Source organism: Didymosphaeria variabile, assembly GCF_027946475.1.
Source record: "Didymosphaeria variabile strain IMI 356815 chromosome Unknown scaffold_7, whole genome shotgun sequence".
In the NCBI taxonomy this organism is placed as follows: domain Eukaryota; kingdom Fungi; phylum Ascomycota; class Dothideomycetes; order Pleosporales; family Didymosphaeriaceae; genus Didymosphaeria; species Didymosphaeria variabile.
The window spans coordinates 903,342-931,233 of NW_026611626.1; the positions used below are offsets into that span (position 1 = coordinate 903,342).

Genomic DNA, 27,892 nt, shown 5'->3' on the forward strand with positions numbered 1-27,892 from the left:
CTAAGCTTCCTTCATCGCAGCAGCACCCACAACCGTCTTCGCCGCACTCTCAAGGCGTTTGAAACCGCCGTTCTCCTTGACGCCCTGCTGCAGCATAACCATCCTCTTCTGGTCGCCCGTGGGATCAGTGCTGTCATTCTCAAGACCCCACTGCAAATACTCATTGGTATAGTTCGGCTTGAAGCTGTCGTCGAGTACGGCCAGACGCTTTCCGTAACGCGTTACCTTCTCCCAGTCGCGCTGCACGTTCTGCAGATCAGGCGAGAAGTACGCGAAGCTGCGCTCGAAGATCTTGCGGTTCGTAGGCGTGTCCATGGCGCTCTTGAAGTCGCAGAATTCCTTCCATGCCACGTCGGGAGATGCGAGCACGAAATCCGTTGCGCGCTTGCAGGCGCGTAGGAACGCGCGGACTTTCCCCGGGTTGGCCTGGATGAAGGAATCGTTCCCGATGTATAGGATGCTACAGAAGCAGCAGCACCCCAGTTGCGCCAGCTCGTCGATGCGCAGCATTTGCACCTCCGAGGGGTCACGGTTCTGCGACTTGAGCCACTCCTCCAGCTCCACCATCTGCACGTTCTCGAGCCCGATACCAGCGTCGATATCACCATTAATGATGCTCTTTGTGACGTTCATGCCGACGCGAACAGCCGAGTAGTCCGAGGGCTGCATGCCGTAGTGCGCGGTAAGCTCGTCGAGCTGGATTTTACCGAATTCGCCTACGTAGCCGATCTTCTTGCCCTTGAGGGTGGTGAAGTCAGGCGTGATGCCGCTGCTGGTCAGGTACACAACGCCAGTGAAGGGCTCGTTGAGTAGGGAGCCGACGGAGGTCACGGGGAAACCGCGTGCGGAGGCGGCGAGGGTGTGGATCATGGCTTTGAAGCCGAGATCGACTTTGCCGGAGCCGATGATCTCGGTGACATCCTATTCAAGTCAACAATGTTGAAGACAGCGGAGTAGAGGCAGATTTACGCTGGGGTCGTTGGGCTCAAGGAGCGCAACTTTGATACCTTCATCCTTGAAGTAGCCCTTGCTCTGGGCGAGGTAGAGAGGGGCGTGGTACGGGGTGGCGTGCCTGTTCGGCATCAGTCCTGCTCATGTAAACAATAGCATCGTGTGTGACAGACCAGTTGGTCAAGAAAGTGATCTTGTCAGTAGACATCTTGGCTCAATTCACGCGAAGCTAGGGAAATTAGCACGCCAGAGGCGGAAGGGGGATCAAGAAGCAGCTAGTCCTTTCGCTGGAATTATCCAGATCAAGTTTGAACGGTATAATCTCAGAACAAACCCGTCCCCGGCCCATCGTATCTGTGACGAGAGTGTCGAAGTTTCTCGGGCAGATATGAGGGGCAGAGGACAAGCTTGAACACCCGCCATGCATGCTTCAGATTACATTGAGAAAATACCTGTCGATGACATGTCGACGTGACTTGACCGTGATAACGCCGGTGAGCGAAGAGGAGGGGCTTTGCGCCCCGGTTGCTTCTTTCACGGCATCGTACCGGTTGATTGTAGTGGGTGTTGGAAGATCGAACAATAAACTCTGTCGAATTGATGATGGAGTGTGAGATATCGTGTGCCAATGCCGAAGATCTCGCTTTATAACCCTCTTTTCTTGGTATTGCCGAGCTTCGGTGCAGTCCAACAAATCACTCATCCGCATGTGTAATTGTATTGGTGATGGTGGGGCAATGAGGGGTAAAAAGGTACCTGAACGTCAAGCTGCATGATCATCCCACTTGGTGTCTTCTGACGTTCCTCTTGTGAACCTTATGAAGGAATGGAGGCCATGTGCGATGTCTTTTGATTTGTTCTTTTGACGTTTTAAGTGGGACCTTCATGAACATTGACCGCCGTTAATCGGGACACTAGTGATCGAACTAAATGCTTCGTCAGAACCTGCAATGGAACATAACAAAAGCAGTCATCAAACAATGAAGAATGGCAGAAAATAGAGGAGGTTTGTTCCATGTGTGAGTGACACTAAACTTCTATTTGGTTCCTCTCCCGCAACACGACCGCAGCAAAGAAAGTAGCTGTACACATGACATAAGGTCGAGAGAGACGCTGAGGCAAAGTATTGTATGACTATCAAAAATGCCTGAATAAGTCTGGAAAGTAGGATTGCAGGCTATCTGTAGGTAGTCTTGCTGTGTTGGAACGATGAGAATAGAAAGAGAAGCCTCCTCGCCCAAACGGGCAGTTTGACCCGCGTCAGCCGCGCCAGGCAAGCGCAAACGTGGGGCTTGGCACCCATCACTTTCTCGAACACAACTCCACCAACTGCGGCCAATCTTCAGCATCACCCCAGAATCACCCACTGACCATGGCAGAAAATAGACGCGGCGGAGGCGACCGGACGCGCGATCGTCACAGAGACGACTTCAGAGACTCCCGAAACGGTGGACGCGACCGCGCAAATGCACCAGACGGCCGCAACCGCTCGCGAAGCCCACGACGAGATCGCGGGGGAGGACGAGGCGGCTATCGCAACCGCTCACCTCCCGGCCGTGGCGGCGATAGAGACAGAGATCGTAGGGACAGGGGCGACAGGGACGGCGACCGCGCCGGAGACAGACGGCATGATCGCGACAGGGACTCACGCGACTCTCACTCCAACCGTGAGCCACCCAAGGGACCTCGCGGCGCACCTTCAGGTCCTAGGCGAGATCTCAACTCTGGTGGGGCCCCCCAAGCCTCCGACAGGCCCGCGTGGAGCTGCCAGCCCTGGAGAGGACGAGGACGTCAAGATGGAAGAGCAACCACAGCGGGAGCGACCCGAGGGCATGGACGATGACACGTGGGAGATGGCGCGGGTCATGGGCTTTGCGCGCTTCAAGAGTACGAAGAACACGAAGGTGCCTGGCAACGACTTGAATTACGGGGTGAGAAGGGAGAAGAAGATGGAGGCACGACAGTACATGAACCGCCAAGGTGGATTCAACAGGCCGCTTTCGCCGTCGCATGGTTGAAGGATCAGCATCATTCAGATGGTTATTGTCGTTGCAAATCACAATACCAGGATCAAGCATGCAGGACTCTCGCAGGATTGGCTCTCCAAGGCGAACTTGGGCTATGTGGCTTTAGCTTCCAAGACAGTCCAGGCTGAAGCATGAGCAATCGGTCACACCATAAGATACCCATTTCACATATTCGACAAACGGAGCAACCAAGCTACGGTACGATGTCCTATCGTTCATAGTGTCACTTCTCGAATCCTAAAGTCTGACATGTCAACATCAGAGGCAGAAAGATTGGGGAATCACGCGTTGATGGAGTGACCTCGGCAAGCTAGGTCTCCAAATTGTTAGGATTTCGTACAGGTCTGGACTTCGCAGAACCTTATTTAAAGCGCTTCGTGCTACACCAAGCCAGAAACTGATAAGCTGATTCAATCGCATCGTTGATTTACTGCTATAGTGAGCGGAACAAGACCCCCCAAATGCTTTGACGTGCTCGACTCTCGCCAGCTCAATGCCTGTTCACTAGTCTCCATTATGGTGCTGTCGTAGCTATAAACAGAATAAGCAAGGATGTAATAAACAACTCGCCGCTTGTTCTTGCAAAACTGTAGCTCCCAACGTACAGATGCGGGTCGCACAGCCACAAGTGTGGCACTTCCGCGCGGCCTGATGCGGGCAGGTGCAACCGAGACATCAATGTGTCCAAAACCCCACAGTAGCTTCGTAACCACCACAACACGCGCCTGAACATACCAACATGGCGCGCAAGTCTAGATGGGCAAGCAGCCCCGTGCGGGCTTTGACATTTGCGCTCATAGCCCAATTGTCTGTTGTCGATGCGCAGGTCGCTGAAATTGAGAAGGCGAGCAACGATAGCTTGCTTTGGGGTCCTTATAGGCCGAATCTATACTTTGGTGTACGGCCTAGAATACCGAAGAGCTTGATGGGCGGCCTGTTGTGGTCGAAGGTCGAGGATCATACGGTGCAGCACAGTAAGTACAGCTTCGTTGCCCGGCTACCTTCCTACGACTGCAGCTTGTGACTGCAGAACCACTCTAACAGCCATTGCACTATTTACATAGAATTACTGACCAACAAATACAGCTTTCCGACATACCTGTGAGCAGCACGAGCTTGACGGCTACGGTTGGGACGAATATGATGTACGAACTGGCGGCCGTCAAACCATCCACGACCCCGCGAACCACATCGATATCACGACCGAGTTCATAAAGTTCCCTGGTGGGCAGCACGGTGGCAGCTGGGGAGCCAGAATTAAAGGCACTCCTCGTGCGGACGCGCCTCCGGATTTGAAGACAACAGTCGTCTGGTACAACACACTGGAGGGTTTGGGATCTCTCCAAGCAGAGGGAGACGCAGAAGAGACAGGCGCTGAGGGTGATGTGGTGCTCAAGGGCATGACACCCGAGCTTGGCGATTTCGAGTTGAAGGTCACAGAAGGCAAGGGAGATCACCCACAGTCAAACCATCCTAGCTTCCAGGAAAAACCGTTGGATCGGACACTCGTTGCGAGCTCGCAGATACCACCTGAGGCGCTGTGGCAGTCCAAGCAGGTGCTTTTTGCACAATTGAAAGCCGAGATAGATCAGCTTGTGCCCAAGTACGGAGAGGAAAACCCCCCTCCACCAGCCCAGGTGTACACCATTGGACATGCACCCGGGCAGGGAAACATCCATCTAGTACAGAAGGTTTTCGAACGTGCATTTGAATTCGACATCCTGTTCTCGTCCGCATCAGCTCCCACGCCTATCACTTCCGAGGACCTGACCGTGCAAATCGACTCTGTCACTTCTGGTTTCTCTACTCGCTTTACCGAGATCTTCAAGCCGCAGACGCCGTTCGTCAAAGAGCGCTACGAGGAGTTCTCCAAGTCACTGTTCTCCAACCTGATTGGTGGCATCGGGTACTTCTACGGCGATTCTCGCGTTGACCGGTCTGATGATCCCGCATATGAAGAGGACAATGAGGGTTTCTGGGAGGATGCAGCCGAAGCTCGTGCTCGCAATGTCGCGCAGCTCGAAGGCCCTTCCGAGCTATTCACTAGCATCCCCTCACGACCTTTCTTCCCACGTGGCTTCCTCTGGGACGAAGGTTTCCATCTTCTTCCCGTGGTCGATTGGGATGTTGACCTAACGCTTGACATTATCAAGAGCTGGTTCAATCTCATAGATGATGAAGGTTGGATTGCGCGTGAGCAGATCCTAGGACCCGAAGCACGCAGCAAGGTGCCTGAGGAATTCCAGGTTCAGTACCCTCACTACGCAAACCCGCCCACGCTGTTCATGGTCATTACCTCCTTCCTTGATAAGCTGGATGCTGTGAAGGCCGATACTAGTAACGAGAGGGTGCTCGCTGAGAAGTCATACTTCATGCAGCTTGCAAATCGCGAAGCTGCGCTAGAATACCTGCGTAAGCTCTATCCGCTCTTGAAGCGCCAATACTTCTGGTTCCGCAAAACGCAAGCGGGCGATATCAAGAGCTACGAGCGAGAGGCCTTCTCCACTAAAGAAGGCTACCGATGGCGCGGCCGCACTCCTCAGCACATCCTCACCTCGGGTCTTGATGACTACCCGCGTGCACAGCCGCCACACCCAGGAGAGCTCCACCTAGACCTCATCAGCTGGGTAGGCATCATGACGAAATCCATCCGCCGTATCGCCGTGTATCTCGACGAAACCGATGATGCCGCTCAATTCGCAAAGTCTGAAGAAGCCATCATCAAGAATTTAGACGATTTACACTGGTCCGCAAAGAATCAGGCATATTGCGACGCGACCATTGACGACTACGAGGAGAACAAACTCGTCTGCCACAAAGGCTACATCTCATTGATGCCGTTCTTGACCGGTCTTGTAGACAAGGACAGCCCAAAGCTGGGTGCCATCCTCGACCTCATCGGCGACGAGGATGAGCTCTGGAGCGAACACGGGCTGCGAAGCTTGAGCAAGAGCAGCGAATTCTACCACACTGAGGAAGACTATTGGCGCGGACCCATCTGGATGAACATGAACTACCTCGCTGTTCAGCAATTGCTGGTAAGCTTCACGCATGGGGAAACCGTTCATTGACAAACTGACCACTATACAGAACGTCGCTCAGCAAAAGGGCCCTCAGCAGGCCAAGGCGAAACAGCTATACACCGACCTCCGTAAGAACCTGGTTAGGACTGTGTACGAAAGTTGGAAAGAGACTGGCTTTGCGTGGGAGCAATACAACCCGGAGACGGGTAAGGGACAGCGCACACAGCACTTTACGGGATGGACAAGCTTGGTCGTAAAGATTATGAGCATGCCTGACCTTGAAGGTGGTAGAACTAGGGATGAGTTGTAAGGGTGATTCGGCCCGATATGAATTCAGCCTGCCCAAGAATGGGGCTGCGCTGGCATGGCGCCGACGATGCACGAAGTAACGAGCACGAAGAAGTGGTGCGGATGGCGATGTAGATAGGTTCGAGGATTCAAACGCTGACAAGGAGATAAAGCGTGTATGTATAGTCATCACAGTGTCCAAACACCGCTTGCGGACGAGGGCCTTTTCGTACGATTGTATTTGGTGGGCAAAGTGATCGAACTGAAGCACGACCGCCTCCTCGCCCTTCGTCTTTGGTCCTTCAGCTTCACGGGAGCTTTATCCAAGGAGTGAAGAGCATCGCCCTTCCGCCCTCACTCCTCGCGATATATATCCTTCTCCAAGACCTGGGCGTAAGCGCTATACCATACTGGGGTCGGGCAGTGCAAGCCTCGCGCTGGGGGCCGACGCGCAGTCCCGTGTTTTCGCGTTCTCCGGAGCCAAAAGTCAGCCGCGGCCCCGATGCGTAGTGGTCTACAAAAGCGGGGCTGTACCACTCTTTGTTGGAGTACAACAGCAAAGTAACATCAACTGCTTCCACTACGAAGAATCTCGTTGATTCAACATATCAAACAAAAGTTAATCTCATCCTACGAGTCTCAAAAGCATCATACTCAAGAGTTCATCGTTGAGGTTCAATACACCTAGCTCATTACCATCTACTCAAATCTCGAAAAGACTCAATATGCCCCTCTCTACTTCACCCATTCTTCGCATCCCCGCCACCTTCTTCGGCATCATTTTCCTTGGGTTCGGCTTCGCCTACACGCTCTACCCGCGTGTTGCCTACCCAACTATCGGACTGCCGTCACCCACAACATCTCGAGATGCGGAAATCGTGGACGCCATCATGATACTCTTTGGCGCAAAGGACCTCTTTGTCGGACTCTCAATTCTAGCGGCCACCTGGTTAGGAAATCGGAGGGTGGCTGGGGTGCTACTGATGGCAGGCAGTGTGTGTGCGGCGGTGGATGGGTGGGTTGTGAACCGTTTCACGGGGGAAGGGGAATGGAACCATTGGGGTTATGGAACGGTAATGGGAATTGTGGGATTGGTGATGACAGGAATACTTGGTTGAGGTAGAAATCGGGGATAGATACAGGCATGTGGGAATTTTGTTGTTTGCAGTTTCCTTTTTTATGTAAAGGTTGAACCGGACAGGAAGGTACAACTACGACGCACAACTTTACTCAATTGATCCACTGTCTACACCGCCATAATCCTCTTCAAAACTGACAGACATTTCCTACGCCTATTGACGAGCCGCATTTCCTTTATCTTCACATCCTACAGTTAGAGGCACTGTAATGAGAGCATTGCGCTCTATTATGCCCGTCTTGGGTCTCGCGAGCTTATCCTCAGAATATGGTTTTAAGCCGGAAGAACAGCGCATCGATGTGACCGGCGAGCATAATTTCATGCCTCCAGACCTCTCGAAGGACTATCGCGGGCCATGTCCGGCATTGAACGCGCTATCGAATCATGGATACATCCCGCGAAATGGAATTGTATCAATCGACCAGATCGTAGCGGGTCAGTAGACTCTCTTGCCTGAACTCTCGGTTGGTGCTGAGTCTACCCTAGCTGGCACAAGAGTTTTCGGATTCGACGAGACCTTTGCCAAAATCGCTGCGATCTACAGCACAGCATTCGCCGTCTCTCCTAACCTGAACAATATTTCGATCGGCGCGCCGCTGCAGTCGAGCGATGTACCGCCAGATAAGGATGTGAAACTCAAGATTGCTCCGCAGGGCCTTGACTTGACTCACATTGGCCTCGAGCACGATGCGTCCCCTACGCGCTTAGACAAATACGAGATGGGTTCGAATGGGAACAACTACGATCTATCGCTGCCGTTGTTCCAGCAACTTCTCGATCGGCAGGAAGGGATAGCTGACCACAAAGTCAACTTCAACATCAGGGTTCTAGCACACCACCGCTACCAGCGCATCCAAGACAGTATACGCAACAATCCCAAGTTCTTCTTCCAACCCTTCAACGGTTGTTTCTTCCAAGGTAACAACCATGCGGTCATCTACCGCGCATTCGCGAACTACAGCGTAGATCACCCTCTGGGGCGTCTCGATCGCCGTAGCCTAATGTCGTTCTATGGGGTTCGGAAAGATGGGTACAATCTCAAGTACGATAAAGGTGGAGAGTGCATTCCTGACATTTGGTATCGACGTCCGCTCGATGATCTTTACGACCTCAGGAAATCCAACGACGACCTTCTTGAGATGGCCCAGTATCATCCTGACTTCGTGGATCAGTACTGCGCGGGAGGTGCGTTTGCGGAGCAGAAGTACGCCGCCATCGACATTGACAAGCTCACAAATGGTACGTACAAGACAAGTACGCTGAGAGACGGGTACAATCTTTCATGTGCGGGATTCATTACAAGTATGCAAACAGCACCGTATTGGCTGTTGAGGTACTACGACGACTTTGGGAAGACGGTCGTGCCCCGGCTGTTGGCCAAGCTTCCGCCGCTGATTGCGGGTTTAGGGTGTCCGAAGTTGAATGGGACGCTGGATCGGAGGGCCTTCGAGGCATTCGCGGGATTCAATGAGAGCTTGACTGTACCGTAGGCACGACGGTGGGGTTGCGAGAGCCAGTCTCCGGGGCACTCGTCTTGGGTAAAACGATACCTAAGTTCCATTGCTAGACCAATCATTACTCTTCAGTATCATATTGCCGGCTCGAGTAGAAGAATTGGTGAATAAGGTATTACCGGGGTACGTGCAGACGTGGACGCGTAGGGCGACTATTTAGCGCGAACCGAAGCCGAAGCGCGTCATTTTGGACTCGACCTCGAGCTGCTCCACCTCCACTCGCAAACGCAATGGCCGACATCTGGAGCGGGGATATTCTGCTCCCTGACCAGACGGCGGTTAAAGGTAACATGCAAAACTTTCAACAACTTTATGGCTGCTTACAAGTGTAGACATCAGTCTTGAGTCGCACAATTCCGCGTCCGCGTCTCTTCCCGTTGCACCATTGCGATTCCTAGCGACCGTCGATACCGCGCGAATTCCGTTGTACCTTGCTGCTGGTCCCAGTCTGGATGTCTGGACAGCCAATGAAGACACTGAAGAGTGGTTCTCCTCCATCCTTCTCAGCAAGGCTGCTACTGTCGACGCGCCTGAAGCAGGGCAGACACGCGAGTGGTGGGCATGTGCACGCGCTCAATCGCCCGTTGGCATTCTTGCCCAGGTGGGAGGCGGTCAGCTAAATACAAATGGGCCTAGAATTACAGAGATACTATTCTATGGCACGATCGCTGCGCCTGCTCATGGTGCGCTGCCGACACCACCCCCCTCGTCACCCGATCATTCTCATGCCTTTCCAGACCTGGCACCTCTGCCCGAGCTCATAGTGCATGCGTTGCCATTATCGTCCGACCTTCTGCATCAATCAAACTTGCCGGTAAACCCGCCATTATCGCCTGCCTTGAGCGTATTAGAACCGCCTACGTATGTCGAGCCACAGTTCCTCCCGCCTACATATACCTCTGCGCATACACCTGCCTCACCGAAACGGAAGCGAGATATCTTCGAAGAAGCTACACAAGCGCGGAAGAAAGCTAGAAGCAAAGGTGGTGAAGGCATATCCGCTGCCGCAGCCAAAGGGCAAGACAGTCAGCCGGCATCGGGCCACCGAAAGTCCCTCTCGATAGAGACCAAGGTTCTACCATACCCCGACTCAAGACCAGGCTCCGCAAATGCTTTGACACGGCCGTCGTCGCGACCGCTGTCCAGGTCCCCTAGTATCTCCTCCGACATTCGACCCTTGAGTAGGAAAGGAGTTCCAGAAGGTCAAGCGAAGCGTTCGGCCTTATCGCAAGTTGCAACCATCTCTCTGCAGCCCGAAGAGCCAACAGTTGAATCGCGGAACAAGGAGGCCCTGTCAAGAGTCGTCATGGCGGCCATGCGCATGCACGGCCTGCAACAGCGTAAGAAGAACAAGTCTCGAAGAGGATCCGTAGCACCGGGCGTTCAGATAGAAGAGCAGCTGGGCGAAGAAGCTGCAGCAGAGGAAGCTGCGAAAGACGAAGAGTACAAACTGATCTACCACCAGACGTACAAGAGCGCAGTGCTTGCCTTTAGAAAGCACATCTCTCTGAAGCCGTTGCATTCACAACCGGATCGATTGCGCGATGTTGTAGAGCGGCTGCTTACCATCTTCTGTGCAGACCCTCTGGCACAGCCGTTGCCAGGCGATGACGCTGCTGGTCCTTCATTGGCTACGCCAGGTCGACAGCACCTCGGTGTTCCCGGCTCGACTCATAGTCGAGCAAGTCCCTTCGATATGCCCAGCGGAGCGAGACAGCATGTGAAGACATCTGATGTGGAGTCCAACGTACACACGGGGTCGCCACTCAGCAAAAGGAAGCAAGCAAATGTTGCACTGTCTGAATGAGCAGGTGTTGTCGCAAGTCGTAAGGTTTTGACACCACTCATCTACCTAGCGAAACACGGTCCATTTCCAACAAGAACACTTCGAGAACAAGCAGTAGAGTCGCGAACGGTGTCCAAGAATTTTTCCAAAGAAATCTTGTCAGTAAGTGGCTCGGGTCTCATAGTTGAGTGAGCGTCGCGTTCTGTCGTTACAAGCGCGCTGCAGTAGCCTTGCAGGGATCCTGCAGTGGCGGCATTGCTGCAGCAGGCAATGGTGACATCCCTTTTTCGATTTGGCCACCTCTAGGCAACGAACCCACCGAGAACAGACCACCAACAACGAACAACCGAAGAGAAGAGCACAACACATCTCACTGTGTCTATTCTGATGAGATGATCCCAGAAGACCGCCTCAATCTCGTCACGACTTTCGAGCCACGCCATGAATTCATCCGGAAAAAGGTGGCAGCGTACTTGGGAGATACTGATCATGACTTGGAAGGGGACGATTCGAGTAGTTCTTGTACGCCTCCTATAAACTGGACATTGCATCATACAGGGGAGGGCGCAGAACGTGTACCGTTCTATCAACATCTACTGTGTAAAGATGCGCACAACGCTGCAATAGCTCAAACCTCAGAGTCAACACTCGCTAAACTCCCCTCCGAGCTACGATTGCCACCTGAGCTCCAACTACGCATCTTGGACTTTGTCTCTGATCGCATGACTTTGTTCCAGTTGATGCACACCTCGTCTCTCCTACGAGCTGAGGCATCCAAGATCTTCTGGGCTGATCCGCACAGATACTATTCCGTCGACGCAACATGGCTCCTAAGCGGTGGACATCCTGGCCATGTAGGTTACAACATGTCCTTCCTAACTACGGTGCAGAATATCGAGATCGATTATACGGTTGATGCCGATGGTCTTATAGAACCTAGGGGAGACACCAGCTCCACACAATCTTCGGACGCCTTAGTGAAGAGCTTCTGGGAAGTCTTGGAAAAGATGTTCCCAAACGTGGGAAGCGTCGTGCTATATCAAACATCCGGTCGGAATCGCTCTTCCGATTCCAAGGGGCTGTCAGCGTGCCTGTTACGCCTTCTGAGAGCTTGTCCACCCAGCGTTGAAGCCACTGCCTTTACTGCCTGGTATGGAAGCAATCAAGTATTCCCTCCAAATTGGGAGCGTACGAGCATCGAGAGGTCATTGTATCGACTATCAGACAACGGGGAATTGGAAAAAGTCGCATCACGGCGCAAATACCAAACGGTTCTGACACCTATGCGGACTTTCAAGGGGCCGATTGGACAGTTTGAGAAGGCCAAATTCATAGACGAACGCATCCAACTCCAACGCCGCGGTTTGGCAGCAGCGATGATCGAAGCGCTAGACCGACACCACTTCAACGAGGGAGGGTCTGGTCCATTCGGCTGCCCGATGAGGTATTGTCACGAGCACTTTACCAAGCCTGGGCAATGGACGTTTCACGCGGTTCTAGGACATATCAACGACTTGATACCCGGCCGCCAATTCGAGGGCTGGCCGGAAGAGCTCAGGCAGAAGTTTCGACGTCGGCACATCGAGTTGTATCGATTGAAGGAGAAAAATGATATGAATGTGAAGCGACTACAACGGGAGTGGGACGATGCTGACGACGACAAAAGGAGGGAGATCAAGGAAGCGTGGATGGAGCAACTGAGGAACGATCCTGAGTGGGACACAGGTGTGCCGGCGGAAGACAGCTCACTTTGGAAGCGCTTCGAGAGCTGGATGCAGAAGTGGTGAAGGACACAGACAGCAGATGTTCTGGTCATGGTACTGGACTAATACCTGTCCTCGGTGCATTCGCTTGAGTTGGTATGGACAACGAGCGAAGACCGAGCGCAGTGCAACATCCCTCACGTCAATGATACATGTTAACTCGCGTACATCCAGAAGCGTAGAAGAAAATCTAATTGGTACATGATATCGAGCCGCGGGGACTGCAGTAACATCATAAGGCCGCTCTTTCACAGTTGCAAATTCGCACTCTGTTCGATCCTGTATCAGGACACATGCAAGGTGGCAGCTGCATGTGGTGGCGCTTGTCATTGGTTTGCGGCGTCGGGTTGTGATACGCGGGAACGCGGGGAGGCACGCCACAAACAAAGCGACGTTCACCGGTGCGGGCATATCTCAGCACCTACATGCTCGTGTCAACGGTGAGCAGCTTTGGATGATAGGAGAGCTTTGTGATGGGCGTTCAGCCCAGTCCAAAAAGCAATGAGCAAACGAAGCATGAAGCGCTGACATTGGATGATACAGGGTGGTTTCTGGTTTCGTCCGCTGGGACGGTATTTGCCCTTTTGCCTTGTGCTACCACACGCATGTGCACTGACGGGATACGGCCGCGGTGGCTGCGATGGAGAGGCGGTGAGGCCACATCGATGATATGGCGTAAGTTTTATAAGGATAACTTGCAGGGCGTTTCTGGATGGCCGGTTGTAAGGGTGGTTTGCCACAGCAGTTATCAGAGGCATCTTGCGCATCGCAGGGCAAGGCGAGTACGAGTTTCTAACATGAGTACCCAAAGGCTGTGAGTCGTTTGCAGACCACGGACCTCGAGATGTTGTTCAAACGCGCCTCGAGCAGTAACCCCGTGGAACAAACAGAAACAGAACGGAAAATCAATACGTTCGTGTAGAACAAGTGGCCGCGAGTAACAGGCAGCTAATGCGATACTTCGAGTCATGGCACCCTAGTCTCACTTCAACAAAGAAAGTCCCCAGAGTCGCCAGGCAGTTCTCGCTGCATCCCATAATCGCAAAGCTGAGGACTCACATCTATCCCATGGTCTGAACATGAGACGGGCCATTCCTCAACGCGACCTGACGTGTCAGCGCGTGTTACCAGCAGGGATCGGCACGCGTTCTTGCAAATGATTGGCGAGATGACACCGCCGCTTTGCCCCTACCCCACTCTCCCCATAGCCGTTCCCGTTTGCTAGCAGCCTTCATTGTCATTGCTCATCCGTTAAGCGTCCAGCCTTCTTGCATCAACCCTCTGTATATTGCTCTGTGATAATCTGCGATTTTGGCATCGGAATCTTGTCACTATTTACTGCTGCTCAGCTCAGCTTTGCTTTTTGCGTATCCGACCGAGGTGAGACCTACCAAAGTCTCTCTGAGCCATTCATTACTATGTCCACTGGACAACATCGAGGCGGAGGCCGTGGAGATCGCGGTGGTGGCCGAGGCGGAGGACGAGGTGGTGGGGGCGGTGATTTTCGAGGAGGAGGTAGAGGTGGAGGCGGAAATTATCGAGGTGGTGATAGAGGCGGTGGAGGTCGTGGAGGTCGTGGTGGATATGCTGCCGGCCCAGCGCCCATCCAGGTCTTTCCGTAAGCCTCAACCTTGCGTAGCTAATTCTTCGTGCTCAATACTGACTGCCTATCTCTAGCAACCAACAACAACAGGATCCAAAGGTTGCGAAGGTTGAGGATGCGCTACTTCCAGCGACAAAGAAGGCGCTAGACCTAAGCACCCTGAAGCTTGACGAGAAGTATCCCACACGTCCGGGCTTTGGTACGAGGGGTGCCAAGGTGCTTCTCACTGCCAATTATGTCGAACTGATTCCACCTTCCGACCTTGTTCTTCATCAGTACGCCATCCATACCAACCCGGACGCCGCCGGCAGGAAGCACAACCGGATTGTGCAGCTACTCTTGGAGTCGCCCGAGCTAGCGCCACACAAGGGGAACGTCGCTACTGACTTCAAGTCTACCCTTGTCTCCAAGACGAGGCTAGACGACAAGGACGATAATAAACAAATTAACCTTGAGATCGTCTATCGTTCGGAGGGGGAGGACGTGCCCGCCACTGGGGCGACTACGTACAAGGTTCGTCTCCTATGGACCAAGAGCTTGAGTATCGGACAGTTGACCGACTACTTGAACTCCACGAACCTTGGTAATGCAGTCGAAAACAAGCACGAGTTCACACAAGCTCTTAACATCTTTCTCAATCACTACGCCAAATCCGCCAACAACCTTGCTGCGATCGGCTCGACCAAGACTTTTTCATTGAGCCAGAACTCTGCTAGGGGTGATCTCGGCTCCGGCTTGGAAGTCATCCGGGGCTTCTTTTCGAGCGTCCGAACCGCAACCTGCCGCATCCTAGTCAATGTCAACGTCAGTCATGGTGCTTTCTTCCATAGTGGTCCTCTACCATCACTTATGGGCAGCTATGGCACCCGCAATACAGCTGGGCTTGAGAAGTTCCTGAAGTTTGTTCGTGTGCAGACAACCCACTTGCCGGAGAAGAAGAACAGGGCAGGCGAAGTCATCCCTCGCATCAAGACTATTTTTGGGCTTGCCAGGAAGGACGATGGACACGGTCTACCCAATAGACCGAAGGTGAAGTCTCACGGAGCAGGCGCCAAAGATGTAGAGTTTTGGCTTGAAGGCGACGGCGGTCCTTCTGCAACAAAAGCAAAGGCCAAGGGCGGCAAGAAAGAAGGACCAGCAACCGGTGGGAAGTATATCAGCGTGTACGACTTCTTCAGGACAAGTATGTAGTCCCTCAGTTGATGATCGATGAGATCTAACGTGCTGCAGCATACAAGCGAAACTTACAGCACCCTGAGCTTCCTGTCGTCAACTGCGGAAATCGCCAGCACCCCATGTATCTGCCGGCAGAAGTCTGCATTGTTATCCCAGGTCAGCCTTCGAAGGCGAAGCTTGACAGCAGGCAGACCCAGGAAATGATCCGACATGCTGTTCGCAAGCCTTGGGACAATGCAGCTTCGATCGTACAACAGGGTATCACGACTGTTGGCCTCGACGAGAATTCGAACATCCTAATTGTATGTCACTATTCATTGGTTCATACACCGCGTGCTAACTTTATCCAGCGTTCTTTTAATCTCAAGGTTACGCCTGGTCTCGTCAAGATCCCTGGTCGCGTTCTCAATGGCCCCAAGGTCACCTACAAGGGAAACAAGACCATTGAGACTCGCTTCGGAAGCTGGAACATGATAAACATCAAGTTCAACGCTGGCGCGACACTTCAGAAGTGGTCCTACATGATGATCTCACAACGAGGAGGACGCGACGCTTTCGGCCAAGACAGCCTTACCGCTGTCATGGAGGAGTTCCAACAAGGTTTGTCCAAAATAGGCATGACCGCACCTGCACCACTGCCGGGAAAGAAAGTCGAGATTCAATACCCAGATGACCCAGTACTCGATGCACAACTGAAGGGCGCCGCTGGAGCTGGGTTGCAGCTGCTCGTGCTCATCCTGCCTGAGGCCAGCATACCTCTGTACAAGCGCATCAAGACGCTAGCCGACAAGAAATATGGCCTTCACACAATTTGCTGCGTCGGCCAGAAGCTCGCGAAAGATCGCGGTCGTGATCAATACATCGCAAATGTCGCGTTGAAGATCAACCTCAAGCTCGGTGGTGTCAACCAGGTTGTGGAGCCTAAGAATCTTCACGTCATCGATCAAAACAAGACTATGGTGGTTGGCATAGATGTTACTCATCCCTCACCGGGTTCCGCATCCACCGCACCTTCGGTCGCCGCAATGGTAGCTTCAACTGACAAGTTTCTTGGTCAGTGGCCTGCTGTCTTGCGCATTCAGAAGGGGAGACAGGAGAACGTCGATGATCTCAGCGAGATGTTGAAGTCTCGGCTAAACCTTTGGAAGACGAAGGGCAAGCACACCGCTCTGCCTGAAAATATTCTCATCTATCGAGATGGCGTGTCTGAAGGCCAGTACGACATGGTACTTGGCCAGGAGTTGCCCCAGCTTCGTCGTGCTTGCGAGCAAGTCTACCCACCACCCGACACCAAGAAGGGCCTCCCACGCTTCAGCATCATCATCTGTGGGAAGCGCCACAAGACGCGCTTCTATCCTACCCAGGAGCAAGATTGCGATCGTTCCGGCAACACCAAGCCAGGCACTGTCGTCGACCGCGGCGTCACCGAAGCCCGCAACTGGGACTTCTTCCTTCAAGCCCATGCCGCTCTTCAAGGCACCGCCCGTCCTTGCCACTACTATATCGTGCACGATGAAATCTTCCGCCAGATATACGCCAAGCAGATTCCGCCTCCGTTCCAGAACATTGCGGATGTCGTCGAGGATCTGACGCACAATATGTGCTACCTGTTCGGACGCGCAACGAAAGCTGTGAGTCTGTGTCCACCTGCTTACTACGCCGACCTAGCATGTGAGCGTGCGCGGTGCTACTTGGCCAGCTTGTTCGATACTCCGAGCCCGAGTGCTGCGCCATCTGCGGCTGGATCGAGCGCTCCTGGAGGTGCGCAGGCTAGTGCGGATGATGTGCAGATCCATCAGAACCTGAAGGATACGATGTTCTATATCTAGGACCCTCAAGCTTGAACCTTTCAACTGATGGTTGGGCAAGCCCGACTTATCCTGCTCGAAGACCTACCACGAAATTGGTCATCCTTCCCAGTGACTTTGCGGTCTGCAACCTATATTGGTCCGCGATCAGGACACTCACCACTACGAGATCTTGTGCGATCTCATATCCTTATATTGATATATACTGCGATCTGATTTTGACTGTTGTTGGATAACTATATAGAATGTCTTCCTCTTGCGGCTGCGATACCTTTGAACGATCTCCGAGCATATCTGGAAATTCAATGCAATACGATCATTATCATAATCGTTGTGCCTCTAAACCTTCTTCGTTTTCTCTGCTTGTTGTCCTGACAGAAGCTACATCGCTCTCTTGCACTCATTCCCATATACCCACTAAACCGCCTTCGCGTCAACCGGCGGTTCGCCTCTTCCATCACGGGCATCGAGCAGTCACATCTTTCCCTTAGTACATAACCACTCATAGATGACGATCATGAAATCAAGTTCGGGATTGCACACTGACATAGTAGAATGGCAGATTTGGTATACGATTGTTTCTCATCCTATAACAAGATGAGGGTCCATCAACCGAGCTCTCTACACAAGCTCAAGGCACCCATTCTTGTTGCCTATCCTCTCGTCCAACACAATAGAGCTCCTGACCCAGTCCCCATTCCTCCTCAGCTCAGCCTCCAGCACCGATCCGCCCTCCACCAACCTCACATCGCGTGCCGAAGCCCCAAAGTTGGCTCCACCCCCAGAGCTGCCCCCACCACCAGGCACTTCCAGCCTCTGACCGGGGTAGATCATATCCTCGTTCTGGATGCCATTGTGCCGCGAAAGCTCGTGGAAATCGCAGTTGTGCCGCGCCGCAATGGCACGCAGCGTATCGCCCGACTGCACGGTAATCGACTGCGAGCCACCAGAAGAGTGACTCCCCGACGACCAACGGAAGCTACCGTTGTCGTTTTCCAAGATGCGGTTCAGAGAAAGCGTGCTACCCTGGTACGACCCATCCTCACGGCGGCACTGAGCATGCAGATTAAACTCGCCGTGCGCATCGAGACGCACGTCCCTGGAAGAGCGCGTGAACCCGCCAGCGAAGTGGCCCTCGCGAGGCCGATCGTTGCTGTCGCGGCGGTCGTGGTGCTTCTTCTCTTCCTTTTCCCACTTCTCCTTCTCCTTCTTTTCGTCGTGCTTGTCTTTCCAGTGGGACGCGCCGTCTTGCAGCACGTGTCCGGTCAGCGCTCCGCCGAGGGCACCGACAAGTCCTGAAGTCTTGCTGTGTCCTGTCGCAGGCCCGGCGAGTTTGTATGCGCCGTAGCCACCTGCCGCGGCGCCGGCGGCAGCACCTAGGAAACCACGCTCGCCTTCCTGGCCATCGTTGAAGTTGTTTTGGTTTCCATAACCTTGGTTGTCGTAGTTTTGATTTCCGCCATAACCTTGGTCTCGGTTATCGCCCTGGCCGTAGGATTCGTTCGGTGGGGGCGAGTTGTAGCCGCCATGGTGTTGCGGTTGCTGCCCGTACTGGGAGTTATGCTGCTGGTATTGTGGTGGGGGCTGGTTGTAGCCTTGTTGGTTTCCGCCACGCTGCTGCTGGTCCTGGGAGTAATATTCGTTTGCCAGACCCTGTCGACTATCCTGCTGATAGCCGCCCTGTTGCTGGGAGTATCCGTTATTGTTATTGTACATGGTGAGGATTACTGTGACCGGGGATGTGGATCGTGAGGTTTTCAGTGTTCAAGGTTACAATAGGATGACCTCAGCTCTCGCAGGCGCTTGTATGTATATATATACTCGGTGCAAACATGACCGTGGTCAAAACGCTGTGGCTTTGTTAGGGCGCAGCAAGCCCGTTGGCCAGTCACGATCTAGTTAGTGGCCCCACAGCTGATACACCGCCACGTCGAAAACACGAAACCCTTGTGGGGGTATGCTGGCCATAGAGCACCTGGAACGACCTCGATCCAATCACAACTTTGAGCATTTGGCGCTATGCCGCTCTCCTGGTCCTTTGCGATCAGTGCTACGGATAGAACGGCTCGGCGACGGATGTCTCGCTGGACATCGGGGGGTCAGTCACCGCCACGTAGACAAAACTTATCTAATGAAAGGGACGAATCCCACGGTCTCAAGGCGTCAATTAGAACGGTTAAAACTGGTAAGAAGCGCCAGGGACTGCAGCTTAGCTATCTAGATCGGCCGTGCGGACGGAAGGGCCCGGTTCTGTCGCCCATACCTAGTCAGGGTCATCTACATTATGACGAATTAGTGAATCTACCCCGGGCAAAAAAACGTGCGTTGATCGCATGGCAGGTATCTCACAAAGTTCATTTCTACGCATAGTCAGTACCGGGGTTACGGACATCTAGGAGTTGGGACCAAGAAGCAACTGACGTACCTTCGCTAGTCAGTGCCAGGGCCACAGAGGCCGGGATTACGAAAGGATAGATACATCCGAGCTTCAGAAGCCTTCGCTGCAAACACATAGTGACAGCATAAGACGTATTTTGATCTCCCTCTTCGCCTGGATGCAGGCTCGAATCTGATGCGAAGCCTGTATTCTCAATCAGAACGGCCACAATGAAACAGCTTCGACTAGACAATGGCCACCTCTCTGTATTACAAAGATTGGCTAGGAGCCTCGACTTCTGATGTCTCAGAACCGCGGGGTGCCGGGAGCTCCTTTTTGCAAAGAATGATGCAGCAACATGATGCTTTTTGACTTCCTCGCCGTCTGACACGGGCTCGGATTCGAGTTGAAGCCTGTATTTTCAAATCAGAATGGCCAGGACCCAAAGACTTCAACTAGCCGATGTGAACCTCCATGTAGTGCAGAGACTTGCTAGGATCGTTGTCTTTGATGTCCCAGCACTAATGAGGGCGGAGCAAATTCGTTCTGCATATCTAATTGTGGCAAGATCAGATGCATCTTGTTCACCTCGCAGGCTTTGTGCTGGCCTCATCTTACATAAAGCCTGTACTCCCGATCAGACTGGCCAGAGGAGGGCATGTTCCTTGAGTACGGTCTGGTATCTACGAGTTCCAATATTTCGGTCGGGCCGTTGTATCGACGTGTAAGAGACAGAACCTTACCTGTGTGCGCCAATACCGCGTCGAAAATATTGTTGCCCGGTCTGTCAAATAGTGTTCCTATCCACAGGTACGAGCTTAACAGCTCCCTCATATCGCCCCACGTTGATATGTTACATTGCTCTGTGAGTGCTCGCAACCCGCCTATCAGGCGTGTAAGAAAGTCCGGGTCGTGCGACATGGATAATGTTCCCGTCATTAACAGCCATATCCGGTCCCGTGGCGTGAGCGTAGATTCCGTCAGAATATTGACCAAGACTTGACGCCAGGCCACAGTGAAGTGGCCGTTAATCCAATAGACGGTTTTCCAATCCAGGAAAACGGGGGCCGCAAAGGCCAAGATGCCTAGCCGAATAGCCTCGTCGAGACTGTTTTCCTTAAAGCGCATATGGAGGAGACGGTATAGAATAGAACCCATGGTATGCAGAAATGTCTCTTCCGTTACTCGAGCAGCCGGGTTTCGTGCCGCGATGTTCATCAGAGTGCTGAAATGCGACATTGCGGTCCACAATAAGGATAAGCCTGGATCTAGCCTGCTTTCAATGCTCTCTGGGTATTTTTTCGAGACCGCATCATTGTGCGGCAAGATGAGAGGCCAAGGGATATCCTCGTAAGTGAACAATGTCGGGTTCTGTCCGTTTTCGTAGCATATACAAAAGTCCGTACGGATGATCTCGTTGACTAATTTTGTGTTCGTGTGCCGGAGGATTGCATGTGCGCCTCTCAGCTTGACAAGCTTGATCAAGGCAACATTGTGTTGGTGTGCAGCCTTGTGGTCGCCTCGAGTGTAGGAGTAACTACGATAGGCTATCAGCAATTGAAAGTAATGATCAGTATGCTACGAACCCGGACAACAACAGAACAGTCATGAGATTAGAGTCGGATAGCAATTCACGGCTGTCATGAGTCGCGATTCGTTTCGAGAGGATTTGGATCGACTTAGCAAAGGAAGTGTATTCGTTTCGCTGCGCTTCAGCACTTCGAGTTCTTTCAAAAAAGTTGTCAAAGAAAGCCTGCGTAGTTAAGGAAGCGACATGTAAGTAGGCTGGGTCGGAGAGCAGCGGCGTAAACCAATCCGGTAACATTCCGACTGCGTTAGGGATGATGCATTGGTCTAATAGAAACATCGCTTTAGAAGATATCGATAGCACTGAGTTGAGTTTGGATTAGCCACTCATGTCACAGAGAGTGCAAGTGGTCACTTGCATGTGAAACAGTCTTCGACAAGCGCAGGATCGATATCATCAGCGAAGCGAATGCCGGAAAACTTGGTGCACATCCATCGTGAGACGGTCTCTGCCCCATTCAGGTCGTTGCTCAACGATGATTGCGCTTCGGGTACGCTTTCTTCCGCAGGTTTGCGTTGTCGTTTTGGCGCCTTCACTCGATTTTTGCCCCGCATTACATGGCTTCGGATGAATTTCCGCTTCGTTGGGTCCACTTTTGGCTGGCCTACCGATACAATGAATGGGAGGTCCTCTGTGGTTCCGCTGTAAGCAAGCGAATCAACAGCATCACTTTTGAGAAGCTTACTGCCAGTAATACGATCTTCTGTAGCCATGGCCAAGGAGTGGGGCTTCTGATACTATGAGGGAAGCTGCCTCTGCGGTCATTGGCGGATATGGCCTGCGGTTGTGTGTCGGTTGGCGACGAAAGCAGTATATCGTGAGGTAGGCACGGCCTTTGCGTGTCCAATGTCGTTGAGCAGGCATCCGCCAAGATTTTGAATTGTATGCTGGATGAGGTTTAGTGACTTGCCGGCGAAGGAGCGACTTAATCAGCCTACAGGGCGTTGGGGCAGTAGTTTGCGAGCTGCGTCACGTGCCTGCATGCATTCCAAGGTTCCAAGGTACCAAGTAGGGATTGCCCTTGACGACATGTAAATTGACAAGGAATACTGTAAGTTTCAGCTGTTAACGTCAAGTGCACGGGCGTGGCCCAATATTACTACCTTACACAATCCTCGACGGCATTTCGACGGCTGGGCTGCGCCGCGTCGCACCGCATCCGCTGGGAAATCTAGAAGCAGCACCTACACGGCCTAAAGGTTTAGTATTGTTAGAGTGCGGACTCCCATCGCGTTTCTAAGATCAAGCCCTAGCTCAATAGACCTCCACGTGATGTAAGCATGAAGTCGAGTATAAGAGTGATTGATCGTTTTGGGGTGAGGATCGCCTATATAGGCTAGCGCTAGACATCTCCTACCAGCTGAGTGCGGAGCACCTTCCGCCATCACCTTGAACAGCACTGTCTAAGTCCAAGCAAGCTAGGAAACTGCCAGTGTAATTAATGAACAGTGTGTAAGAGAACTCTCAACAGCTAAGCAAGAGCCCCATCTTAGTAGTTACCGAAAGATTTCTCCTGCTCAGTTATTGAAGAAGAAATTGAAATGGCCTTCTAGAGAGTCTGCACATCTTACAGCAAATCAGGTCTATCTAAATCACACAATGGTGAACGTTCCAAGCACCCCGTTCTCAGCGCCTTACTTAAGCAAGGATGCGCGGATATCCTTCCTTTTATCTCTACTCATGAGATCGGAAGTGACGAATTCGTAAGTTTCTTCTTCATGTTTTGGAGAGGAACGCAGAAGAAGGAACTCGTCGCTACCACACGCGGCTATAAGGTTATCGCCTGGCTTTATCTCTCTGCGTGTATACCCGAAGGTTATTGTGTCCCCTCTCGGAAGTTTGGCCGGAAAGCCTGGGAACTGATTTGACCCTTTCAACTTTTTATGTATGCGGGTCCAGTCCAAGTGTACGAGCATGTCTGGTTTTTGCTTTTTCTTTGCCTTGACCGCCTCCACCTTACCGAGCAGGAAGCCATTTATCATCAATGCCTGCGGCCTGTTACTGTCGAAGGAGCTGTTCATGTCGTATGTCGTAACGTATTGCGGCTCGTAACGGATAAAGCTCAGGGTTCTCCAGTCGGGGACCCAGGAGGGTAGGTCTATATTGGATTGACTTCCATACTTACAATCCTGCTCGAGCACGCGGCCTAACGATCGCGCACGCACAATGATGTGTTTGGCTAAAAAAGTAAACACCTCAGCCGGGGTCTTATGGTAGTCGATTTCAATATTCGGATCATCGCACATCCCAATCAAAGCATAGATGCGATCCCTGATGTCCGTACTCTCGTAGTTTACTGATTCATACAGAAGCCATAAGATGTCTTCGCGTCCGTCACCTTCCATGGCTTTATAGCCAAGACCAGACACAGCACGATCTTCTGGGGACTGCTGGCCTACTAGTTTCTGAGTGAGGAAGCTGATGGCGGCTAGCTGAGCCTCAGCAATCATGAGCTTCTTGTGGAGCCACTCCAGGGTTTGCGGTGAGGAATAAATTCCAAGATCAGAAGCTTCAGATACATCGGAGCCACCCTCGTTCGGGCTGTCGCCGGCTTGTTGTGAGAAGACGACACCAGCCTTGAACACATCAAGAGGTAGGACCGAGGAGCCGCACTGAATTGAGATAGCCTTCGCTGCCCACACTTCTTGGCGGATCCACATACGAGTTGGCCAGGGTCGAGAGTATAGGTCTCGCAGTCCGTCAAGAGCACTGTCACTGATGCTCTTATCCTTCCCGTCGGTGTCTGCCATTAAGCGATAGAGGAATTGGACGGCTTCGTCTGTGTGCGTCGCCGCTTTTCCGAGCCAAACCTGAACGTGATGAGCCTTTTCATAGATATTCATCATGTTAGCAACTTGGCGTGACTTCTCGTCGGCATCGGCTTGGTTGATGACCACGGCATCGATCCAGAGGTACAATTCTTTCTCTAGCGATTGACCTGACCTAATTGATGCAGGAAGTCGGACAGGTTCTCTTTGATGCGCCAGGAGACCCCATTGATTGTAATATCATGGGAGAACGGACCAGTTCCCCACGTGTACGAGAGGGCAGTATATGTGACTTCTCGTTGCTCATCGAGAAGCAATACTCCCGTCGACTTGACGTTTATTACTACCAGATCTGCCAGCAAAGGTCCTGCTGCGGGAACACGGTGCAGTCGAAGAAGTCGAATTTGGCCTAGGCGCACAGGTATTGGCGCATAGAGCTTCGCCGCATTTAGATCGTAGTCCATGGCGCTTCAGCCTTGAACTTGTAGGTGACCTTGATAAGACTCCAGCCGCGACATAGAAGAAGGAGCTTCCCAGGTGCTGCCTAGAGTACGTGCAAACACGCCAGAAGGAACCCCACTACAAATGCGCGTAAGCGAGGTTCTGGTTTGGCCGAACAGGGTGCATCCATGTCCTAACAGATGCTTGCCATTTTTTGACGCAGGCTTACCACCATCTTCTTCATTCAGATAATAGATGCTCATAGCTAGAACACGTGATTATTAGATAGCTGAGAATGGGCACCCACTTTCGAGTAACAGTAGGCCTATCCCATTAGTTCAATTCACCCTGAGTAATCGGTGCCAAGCCGGAAGAAGACATTCTGGCTTGTCCTGGGTATACAGTAATTTACATACTTACGGTATATACACGTATGTATCGGTTTTGACGGTATCCGTACACCCCTAGGTCAAGGTTGCTCATCTGATATGGCCCCCACGCAACAAAATCATACATATTGGCGTCGAAATTACTAGTGATAACGGCGACAAAGACGCATTCGACTTTCAAGCTCTAGTTTTGTATATTGTGGGCATTGAGTACATTCCCTTGAGAGTAATTGGGGTGCCGTATGGCTGCAGCAATGACAGCATCTTCACGCCAATATCGGAGTCTTGAGCAATCGCTGCGAGTGTAAACTTGAGATGCATTCTAGCAGTCGCACTCCTTTACGCCGGAAGGTTATCTGCCTTGCTAAGTCGTCTGACGCCTTCAGCTTTCCTATCTTCTGCGAGTATAGAAGCGAACTTAGAAGCCTTCCTGATTTGAGGGCCCTTCCAGTAGAAGATGAAGATAGGAACAACGACGAGGCAGGACAAGCAAGCCAAGACCGTTGTCGCGTATTCCGATGGTCGCTTTTCACTCAGGTTGGTGTAAAGTGGCGTGGCATACATAGCTGCAATTCCGGCAAGGAAGTCCTAAAGACATAATTAGTACATACTCGATCGTGTATTAGGGACTAAAGCTCGCTCACCCTTGCAAAAGCGTTGCCACCAGTTGCGGAAGCAGAGTATGGCCCGTAGGCTGCGATCTGTTCATAATTAGCTACATTGCGCTGTTGTCCAAAGAGGGAATAAGACCGACCATATAATCTACGGAGGAGTAGTAGATGGCGAAGTTGGCTAACCCGACAAGGAAAGAGAATATCATCGGCGCAATCCAATGTGTTTGCGGCGGTCCCATACAAGTCCACGCAAACCCGAAAAGACCAATAGGCTCGAAGAGCGCAAGTAACAACAGCGGCTTCAGTCTACGCTCAGGCGACAGGGAGTCGGGGCCGTTTTTCTTCTTGAGGTGCTCGTCTCTCCAGAATATTGGCCAGTACAGGAAGTACGTAAAGAAGTAACTCGCGTTAATCGGAATGAATGCCCAAGCGACCGCCAGTGTACCGAAGCCAAAGTTGTCCGGAAAAGTGATGGCGAAGGCTTCAAGAAATGTGAAGATGAGGGCATCCGAGAAACCTGATAGGAGCGATAAGAATAGCACTATTGGTTCGCGAACGAACATCTCGAACGGTCGCAGCCAGATCTTGCCAGCTTCCTTAAGCGAGATCCGTGGTGACTTAAGTTCGTTGGGGCCATAGATGTTGGGGTCCTCGCCAGTTTTGCGGCGGCGCTTAGCTTCGCGGTCTATCAAGATGGTGGAGCGTGACTCCGGCATGAAGAAGTGAACAGCTTGTACTGCAACTCCAAATATGAGCTGAATCCAGAAATTCCACTTCCATGTGAGGACTATCTTTTGATTAGCTCAGAAATATTGTCAGAGAGGAAGAAGACTGACATCGCTCGATTGGGCCGCCAATAACGCCGCCAATACTGGTTCCGATGGTCGAGCTCAGCACGATGAAGCACAGTGGCCAATGTTGCTCTTCCGGCTCGTAAAGATCTGCAATAAGACCAAGCGTGACACTACCTCCGGCAGTAGAAAGACCACCCTGAACCCGTCAGCCAAGAACTTGATGCAAGTCACAGCTCGAACATACTAGAGCTCTGCAGACCACAATTGTGCCAAAATTAGGGGCAACCGAATTTGGGATCTGCCAAATGTTGATGAAGAACAGACTTAACTGCAATATAGGCCATCTGCCAAACTCCTCACTCCATGGAGCCCAGAGCTCGCACCCAAAACTATAGAAGACGAGATATATCATCTGTCCTACCCGGGCAGCTTGCTTACTGACACCAAAGTGTTCAGAGATCGGATTGACTGCGCTTGGAAAAACCGACGTGTTGAAGTTCATGGAGATTTGGATGCCCGCGATCGAAGCGAGATACATGCACTTCTTCCAAGTAGGCCAGGAATAAGCCAGCTTGTCCCAGCAATCTTTCTCATGAAGCTCGCGCTTACCGTCTGGACGTGGTACTCGAGACGGTCTGTGGTATGATGCATCGAACCAGGATTTGCTCCTTCCCTCTTTCTGAGGCTGCATGTCAACATGCTCACTTTCATCGCTTTCTTCACGTCCTGCATCCCTCAGTCGCATCAAGTTGCCCTGGGCTTCAGGGGATTGCGCTGGCTTCTCCTCCATGGCGTCAGTGATTGTGGGGATCAAAAAGTTGGGGGAGAATGTCTGGAACGTTGGGGTGAACACATCAGCGACTCTTAAGGTCATCAAAACTTAAGCAGGGTAAATGACGTTCCACGGAGCTCAGCGTGAGAGATCCACTGTCTATGGATTTTTGAACGCGCACCGTCCACTCTGCGGTGGACACTACTGTGACCTCCAGACGCACTTTGCAGCAGGTCCACCTTTGTGAATGAGCATCGTGTTGTTGTTCAATGGACGACTGTTGCGAGAAGACTTGGACCCAATTATATGACGATTAGCTCCCGTGGCGGCAACGAAAACTTCGTAAAACCCACTAAATATGCGCCGACTAATATCTTGTTCGCGATAAGAGTGGGATCGCGTCCCCAAAAGACTCGTAGGAATTGTTAAACATGTGGGTCGTGCTCTCGATATCATGCGGCTCTGCTGATGTCCCCACCCATCCAGGAAGCATGCCGAGACGCTAGATGAGAAAGACGGATACGTCGCGATCCTTAGTCGCACAGAATTGCGGACCCAAGAGATGAACATCGACGATGCGATGCATCGTATAAGTCCAGGCGTGGTGTTGCTGCGATGTCATAAGTAGTAGACAGAGCGCGTACAGTTCGACTTCGCCGCCCCTGCCTTTATCGTATCAACTGGCGGAAAACATCCCAAATCTTATATTATGTAGCCAGGACGTCGTTGAATTCGATGGTAATAGCTGGATTGTAAGACAATATGGTAATAAACATCGCCACTTTACCTGCCCCCCTCGGCATCGCGCATATGTATGTGCAGCGGTTGAGGCGGCTACATGCTTCCTCGTTGCCCCAAACAGGAGCAGAAGATGTTTCAGTCTGTACTTTCCGTTATTTGATCGACGCGAACTGATATGGTACTATGTTCGAGTATTGAACGATCGTGTTGCTGTAAATGTATGAGTGCTGTCAAGATACACACAAATGATGAGTCCTCGCTTCCAGGCGCGGTACCACGTACCCCGCGATCGTAACAACAACGTCATCGACTATAATCATTATTCTCATAG

General features: G+C 52.1%; 8 protein-coding genes across 8 annotated transcripts; 4 read left to right on the forward strand and 4 right to left on the reverse strand.

The window, feature by feature from the left end:
• Window positions 1-1,159, reverse strand: nmt1 (Glycylpeptide N-tetradecanoyltransferase; the record flags this gene model as incomplete). The annotated part of the gene is made up of 3 exons (XM_056218179.1): window positions 1-921; window positions 970-1,072; window positions 1,125-1,159. The coding sequence occupies 3 exons, from the start codon at window positions 1,157-1,159 to the stop codon at window positions 1-3; spliced, it is 1,059 nt and encodes a 352-aa protein (XP_056067444.1).
• A 1,258-nt stretch (window positions 1,160-2,417) lies between these two features.
• Window positions 2,418-2,969, forward strand: N0V89_009429 (uncharacterized protein; the record flags this gene model as incomplete). Its single annotated transcript, XM_056218180.1, has 1 exon — window positions 2,418-2,969. One exon carries the CDS (start codon window positions 2,418-2,420, stop codon window positions 2,967-2,969), a length of 552 nt encoding a protein of 183 aa, XP_056067445.1.
• Window positions 2,970-3,717: 748 nt separating this feature from the next.
• On the forward strand, window positions 3,718-6,311 carry CWH41 (Processing alpha glucosidase I; the record flags this gene model as incomplete). The annotated part of the gene is made up of 3 exons (XM_056218181.1): window positions 3,718-3,952; window positions 4,065-6,016; window positions 6,069-6,311. 3 exons carry the CDS (start codon window positions 3,718-3,720, stop codon window positions 6,309-6,311), a joined length of 2,430 nt encoding a protein of 809 aa, XP_056067446.1.
• A 1,518-nt stretch (window positions 6,312-7,829) lies between these two features.
• On the forward strand, window positions 7,830-8,917 carry N0V89_009431 (uncharacterized protein; the record flags this gene model as incomplete). The annotated part of the gene is made up of 2 exons (XM_056218182.1): window positions 7,830-7,837; window positions 7,924-8,917. The coding sequence occupies 2 exons, from the start codon at window positions 7,830-7,832 to the stop codon at window positions 8,915-8,917; spliced, it is 1,002 nt and encodes a 333-aa protein (XP_056067447.1).
• Window positions 8,918-9,171: 254 nt separating this feature from the next.
• N0V89_009432 (uncharacterized protein) lies at window positions 9,172-17,098 on the forward strand (the record flags this gene model as incomplete). The annotated part of the gene is made up of 6 exons (XM_056218183.1): window positions 9,172-9,226; window positions 9,274-10,581; window positions 11,034-12,510; window positions 14,168-15,276; window positions 15,324-15,571; window positions 15,620-17,098. 6 exons carry the CDS (start codon window positions 9,172-9,174, stop codon window positions 17,096-17,098), a joined length of 5,676 nt encoding a protein of 1,891 aa, XP_056067448.1.
• A 600-nt stretch (window positions 17,099-17,698) lies between these two features.
• On the reverse strand, window positions 17,699-18,793 carry N0V89_009433 (uncharacterized protein; the record flags this gene model as incomplete). The annotated part of the gene is made up of 1 exon (XM_056218184.1): window positions 17,699-18,793. One exon carries the CDS (start codon window positions 18,791-18,793, stop codon window positions 17,699-17,701), a length of 1,095 nt encoding a protein of 364 aa, XP_056067449.1.
• Window positions 18,794-22,676: 3,883 nt separating this feature from the next.
• N0V89_009434 (uncharacterized protein) lies at window positions 22,677-24,039 on the reverse strand (the record flags this gene model as incomplete). Its single annotated transcript, XM_056218185.1, has 2 exons — window positions 22,677-23,985; window positions 24,035-24,039. 2 exons carry the CDS (start codon window positions 24,037-24,039, stop codon window positions 22,677-22,679), a joined length of 1,314 nt encoding a protein of 437 aa, XP_056067450.1.
• Window positions 24,040-24,979: 940 nt separating this feature from the next.
• On the reverse strand, window positions 24,980-26,838 carry N0V89_009435 (uncharacterized protein; the record flags this gene model as incomplete). Its single annotated transcript, XM_056218186.1, has 5 exons — window positions 24,980-25,228; window positions 25,285-25,334; window positions 25,496-26,041; window positions 26,091-26,244; window positions 26,293-26,838. 5 exons carry the CDS (start codon window positions 26,836-26,838, stop codon window positions 24,980-24,982), a joined length of 1,545 nt encoding a protein of 514 aa, XP_056067451.1.
• Window positions 26,839-27,892: the final 1,054 nt, after the last annotated feature.